Source organism: Myotis davidii, unplaced genomic scaffold (genome assembly GCF_000327345.1).
Source record: "Myotis davidii unplaced genomic scaffold, ASM32734v1 scaffold701, whole genome shotgun sequence".
In the NCBI taxonomy this organism is placed as follows: Eukaryota; Metazoa; Chordata; class Mammalia; order Chiroptera; family Vespertilionidae; genus Myotis; species Myotis davidii.
In genome coordinates this window covers 485,337-491,332 of record NW_006291552.1, presented here as the reverse complement: position 1 = coordinate 491,332, position 5,996 = coordinate 485,337, and the positions used below count along the sequence as shown (strand labels likewise).

The window sequence follows — 5,996 nt, the reverse complement described above, 5'->3', positions numbered from 1 at the left end:
CACCCACTGCAAACCTCGGAGAGAAAGCTGCCCTCGCGTTCCGACCGATGCCAGACAGTCCCGCTTCTCCCATTTGAGTCTGGGTCCCTAGAGACTCGCCCAGAACGGGAGCTCAGAATCTGAGACTCCCTTTCGATTGAAAACGACAACCGCGCCCGCAGCTTCCAGCCCGCTCCCTGCGTGCCTCCACACCTTTGTATTTTCCGCACTGCGCCTCCTCTGAGTCTCGTATGCTGTTCTCTTTCCTTCTAGTTGAAGAATTTCCCCTCAGCCAGTCTTCCTGTGGTTCTGGGCGATGTCCGTTCGTCTTTTAGTTGTATTTTTAAAGTGGTTGTTCGAGGCAGCTAACTCCGGTGTTTACCTATGCTGCCATCTTGGTTTTCCTCCTTCAAAGGTATTTCTTTGTCATTTAAAATCATTTATTTCTTGCCTGGCCCGGTGTGATTCAGTGGTTGAGCACTGACCCATGTACCAGGAGGTTGCCAGTTCAATTCCTGGTCAGGGTACATGTCCTGGTTGCAATTGTGAGCTCCATCCCCAGCAGGAGATGTGCAGGAGGCAGCCTATATATGTTGATGTTTCTCTCGGTCATTGATGTTTCTATCTTTCTATCCCTCTTCCTTTCCCTCTCTCTAAACTCAATTAACAAACATAAAAAAAATATTTATTCCTCAAAAAATTAAAAATAAAAATACCATATGATCCACCATTTCCATTTCTGGGTATATACCAGAAGAAAATAAAATCACTATGCTAAAGAGATACCTCTAACCCCTGTGTTCACTGCAACATTAGTCACAGCAGCCAAGACAGGGAAACAACCTATGTGTCTGTTGAAGGGTGAACAGATACAAAAAAAGAATAAAAAAATATGTGGTGTATACTAAAGAAAATCCTGCCATCTGCAACAATACAGATGAACCTTGAGGGCATTATGACAAGTGAAATAAGTCGAGAGAGAAAGACCAATACTGTATGACCTCACTTATATGTGGAATCTCAAAAACAAAAAACAGAAACAGAAACAAAAACTCATAGGAAAAGAGATCAGACTTCCTGTGCAGGAAGGAAATCTGCCCCTCTGTCCTTCCAGGCCTCTTTGCTATACAGTCTTGAAAAGATAGTCTGAGACAATACTACCACATATGTAAAAATACCATGAGAATTGCCCTCCAACACGAGAAATAATGGGACAAACAGAAAACAGCCAGCAAGATGGTAAGTTTTAATCTAACCTTACCAATAATCACATTAAAGATGACCAGATTAAACATAGAGACTGTCAGATTGGATAAGAAAGCAAGACCCAACCATACTGTTTATCAGAAATACACTTTGAATATAAAGACATCTTTAGGTTAAAAATAAAGGAATGGACAAAGATACATAGGATGCAAACTAACACTAACGGTAAAAAAGTTGGAATAGCTATATTAAAAAAAGTAATTTTTAGAACAATGGATATCATTAGGGATAATGAGAGATACTGCAGAGGAAAAAAATACACCCAAAACCAAAGCTGGAGACAGGCTTGAATGCTCAATTAACTGCACAGGAAATTATAATTTATTTGTCTAATAGTAATCACTAAAATGCTACAGAAAATTTTCTGGCAATTTCTTTAAAATTAAGTAGCACAGAATGGGATGTAAGTTCTTTCCTTGTAATACTGTAGAAAGGCTTTTCATTAAGAATTGAGGTTAAGCCCTAGCCAGTTTGGCTCAGTGGATAGAGGTCAGCCTGCTGACTGAAGGCTCCAGTTTGATTCCGGTCAAGGGCACATGCCCCGGTTGCAGGCTCCATCCCCCGTAGGGGGCATGTAGGAGGCAGCCAATCAATGATTATCTCTCACCATTGATGTTTCTATCTCTCCCTCTCCCTTCCTCTCTGAAATCAATTAAAAAAAATAAAGAAGTGGGGTTAAAACAGGCCTTTCAAGTCACTAGTTATCAAATTTGCTGATTTGTAGCTCCAATTAATCCTAAGACAAATTTTAAAAGATAATGTTTTTCAAAAGCATCAATAAAAAGCTACAACTAAAAACACTGTACATTACCTATTTTTTTCACAACAGAAACTACCAATCCTACTAGGTCCACCTCAGAACAATGTGGTTGGAAGTCTGGATTTAGTAATTGGCTGAAGGGAAGGGGATCCCTCGGCTGATAAACTTTGAACAGGATTTCATCTGAAGCCTATAAGAAAAAAAAAATCAGCTTGTGAAGATTCTATAAACTCATATGCATTTATCAAAATTGAAAAATTACAATAAGAAGTACTTACTGGTATTTGCTGAAATTGAGTGTTTTTGGTTGCTGTTAACTGTATATTAGCTCTTCCAGATTTAGTTTTAGATTTTGATGTTGCAAGATGATAGATTCTGTATCTCTTTCCCGCTGTTAGCAGGGAATATAAATCTGATGATGGACGCCAGATACTTAATATAACTAGTCAGATAAAGAGGAAAAAGACTAAATGAAAAAACGGATAAACATTAAATTCTTGCTTAAAAATGAATACAGAAGGGGAACAAAATCACAGACTCAAGCATGAGGACACAATGCACTGTTACTGGTCTGACAATGGAGAAGGCCACCACGTGAGAAAGAATGCAGGAGGCTGCTAAAGCAGAGTGGCCTCTGGTGACAGGCTGCACAAGAAACAGGGAATGCATTCTGCTAAGAACTGTAGTGAGCTTGGAAGAGGAACCGGAACATGAGATAATGCAGCCAGCTGACACCTGGATTTCAGCCTCATGAGACACTGAGCAGAGAACCCCATAAGTTCCTTCCAGACTTCTGATCTACAGAACTGTAAGATAACAAATGAATTTTACCCAGGACAGATAAAGCCGGTGATCCAAGCAGGTGGACTGGAAGGCCTAAAAGCCCTTCCCTGTCACTGACTCCCCAAAAGGATTTGGTCTTTTCCCAATGGACCAGCCAGAACACTTTATTTAGAATTGGACACTAAAGCAACTGTCACACTAAGTTCGGTAACTTGACTCTGGGAAATCTCCTTTTTTGTTCCCAAGCTCAGCCTGAAAGAGGGACCCGGACCAGATTCCAGCATCTGTGGAGACCAGGGAGGTCCAAGATCCTCTGGGGGTGAAGGTGATACCTGCAGTGCCCCCTTTGTCCTGCCTGATTCTCCTCTAACCCAGAGGCCACCTTAGGACCGGACCCAGTGGATGCAGGCTCCTTCGCTTCTGCTTGGTAGAAAAATTTGGTCACAAGTTATGAAAAACCATAAAGCTAGTGAAAACGTTCACCTCCGCTTGCTAAGAAGCAGCTCTTTGATTTTGATTATTTTGGAACTTTTAACAGTTACAAAAGGACTGAAAACCACAGCTGTCTTTTGGGGGCCACTTTGGAGGACGTGAAAACAAAGAGATGTGAGGCTGGAGGAAATAGCCATAAAGAGAGAGACAGGAAAGAGTAGAGAATGACAAAGAAAAAGGGAGAAAGTAGGGGATGGAAGGGAGAGGAGCTGGGTTTCAGTTTATGGGCCTGGGGACCACAGCTTCTCACTGTGAACGCTCCCACCCTTTACTGATCTGCCCCAGAATCCGGTTCCACTAGGAATTATAAAGCTGCTGGCCAGGCATTTGTTCCTGTAGTTTTCTTCCCTGGTTTGCAAGGAGGGGTAAGGTGGGTTATGTTGGTTTCCATGTGAGTGGAAGCCAAGTCTGGAGCCTTGTTGGCTCCCTTGGAGATTGTTGTCAAGTAGAGAAACACATAAAAGCTTTGGGGCATATGTAACTTTGTTAAAAATTTATATTAAATTAAAAATAAAATTTTCTACCTTAAAAAAAAAAGGATATTAATAACAACTAATATCTAAGGATTCCATCATCATTTTGTGGGCACCGATACATAATTTTTGCTCCTCTATGCACTAACTTTACACTTTATCTAGCACTTGAAATCACTTTATTAATATAATACTTTAACTTAAAACTAATAAAAACAAGCAATTTACATACTGACCAGAATCTTTTTCTTTTTTCTCATAGCTTGTGATACGCAACTTCCACACAGTTGTAACGTCCCTTGATAACATTTGCTCCCCTTTCTCAGCAGATTCCACAGCCTTCCGGAATTCCAACTGGATCTGTGCTTGCTTCTTATCATTCAACATCTGTCTGTGATTATTCAAGGCTCTTAACTGCTCATCACTAATATAACCCTGTGATTATTTAATATATGAAGGCAGATAAGGTTGGAATAAAAAGCAAACAAAACACCTCATCTATTGTAAATGAATCTCTTTAAATGGGGGTAAAATACAACAGAGTTGAGTTCACTTTAAGAGTGTGACAATATAAAAATTGAGATTAATGTACTCATCACATAACAAATATGTTCTGGTGTCTTAAACTGTTTACTAATCTTTGTGACAAATTTCACCTATTTATAAATGTACTCTAACAATCATATCTATCAATATAGATGACATTATAAATGGCTAACATGCAAAGGCTCACTCTATTTGAGAAATGGATCTATGTGTGATAAATGTATTAATTTATTTAATCCGTATAATAACCCTATGAGGTAGGTACTGTTATTGTTTCCATGTTGTGGGTGATGAAACTGAGGTGCAGAGAATAAATAACTGCAGAGGCACATAGGTAGGGTTAGCTCAAGAACCCTCATTCTTAGCTCCCATAGTATAATTTCATGAACTCCCTGGAACAGTAGATACAACTTAAAACAGACACGTCCTAGCCAGGGCCAGCTCAGTTGGTTACAGTATGGTCACAATGTGCCAAGGTTGAAGGATCAAGCTCTGGTCAGGGCACATACAAGAATAAACCAATGAATGCATAAATAGGTGGAACAACAAATCAGTATCTCTCTCTCAAAGTTGATTAAAAAACAAAACACGTGCTACAAGCACTTCTCCTGCCTCCACACTTTTCTTCAATCACTTCACCAAACTGCTGTCTGTACTTCTTGAGAATCTCACCCAGTGTAACAAGAATGAAGGAAGGGAAGGACCCAGAAACCTGCTTTCAGCCAGCCGGATTCTCAGAGCTGGAGTTGAAACAGTGCTTTGATTATAGAACCCAAACAAACCAGATGCCTGCTTTCAGCAGCCAAGGCCTAAAGCTGGAGCTAAGCCTCAGAGCTAAAGCAAGAAAAGAAAGAAAAGAAAGAAAAGAAAGAAAAGAAAGAAAAGAAAGAAAGAAAGAAAGAAAGAAAGAAAGAAAAAATAAAACAGGAAATGGAATCCAACACATAACACACTAGACCACTACTGCCTTACAAGTATTAATCTGATCTACATGGGGAAGGGGCACTTGAACTCTCTGTACCCTGCAAGGGGGCTAAAAATGAAGAGAATGTTTAAAACATGAATTAAAAATAAATCTGTGATTTCCAAAGTCCCACAACATTAGCATTGTCACAGAAAACAAATCCTTTAGACAGGGTATTTTATAAAATGATGCCTATTTTTCCCTCTAAGAATTACAGTGATAACTTGATCTGAGTGAAACCTCAGAATCATAAAATCAGAACCTTATAGATAAGCCCCTCTCAGTCATCCCCTTGATAGAAGGTAGAAAGAAACCCTAAGAGATAAGTCACTGGTCCAGTTACAAAGATCAGGGCTAGGTCTAGAACTTAGTCTTCCAACTCTTATTCTGCTCATTACTTCCTCCTTATAAATAAACTAGTGGGCTGGTACATGAAATTCATGCATGGGTGTGTGTGTGGGGGGGTGGGGGGTGTCCCTTAGCTCGGCATGCACCCTCTCCAATCTGGGACATCCTTCTCACAATCCGGGACAGCTGGCTCCTAACTGCTCACCTGCCTGCCTGTTTGATCACCCCTAACCACTCTGCCTGCTGGCCTCATCACCCCTGACCACTTGCCTCCCTGCCTGATTGCCCCTAACTGCCTCTGCCTTGGCCCCCGCCACCACGGCTTTGTCCGGAAGGACGTCCAGAATGATGTCCGGAAGGTCATCCGGCTGTCTGGTCTAATTAT

General features: G+C 40.7%; 1 protein-coding gene across 2 annotated transcripts in view; it reads right to left on the bottom strand.

The window, feature by feature from the left end:
* The window catches only part of BRCA2 (breast cancer 2), a 78,824-nt gene that overhangs the window by 14,969 nt on the left and 57,859 nt on the right, over positions 1-5,996 (bottom strand). For both annotated transcript variants that reach the window (XM_006765063.2, XM_015564836.1), the window contains 3 exons: positions 3,990-4,188; positions 2,284-2,447; positions 2,057-2,195 (listed from right to left, as the gene is read on the bottom strand). In XM_006765063.2, the coding sequence (XP_006765126.2) occupies positions 2,057-2,195; positions 2,284-2,447; positions 3,990-4,188 (502 nt within the window). The remainder of the gene's footprint in view (positions 1-2,056; positions 2,196-2,283; positions 2,448-3,989; positions 4,189-5,996) is intronic.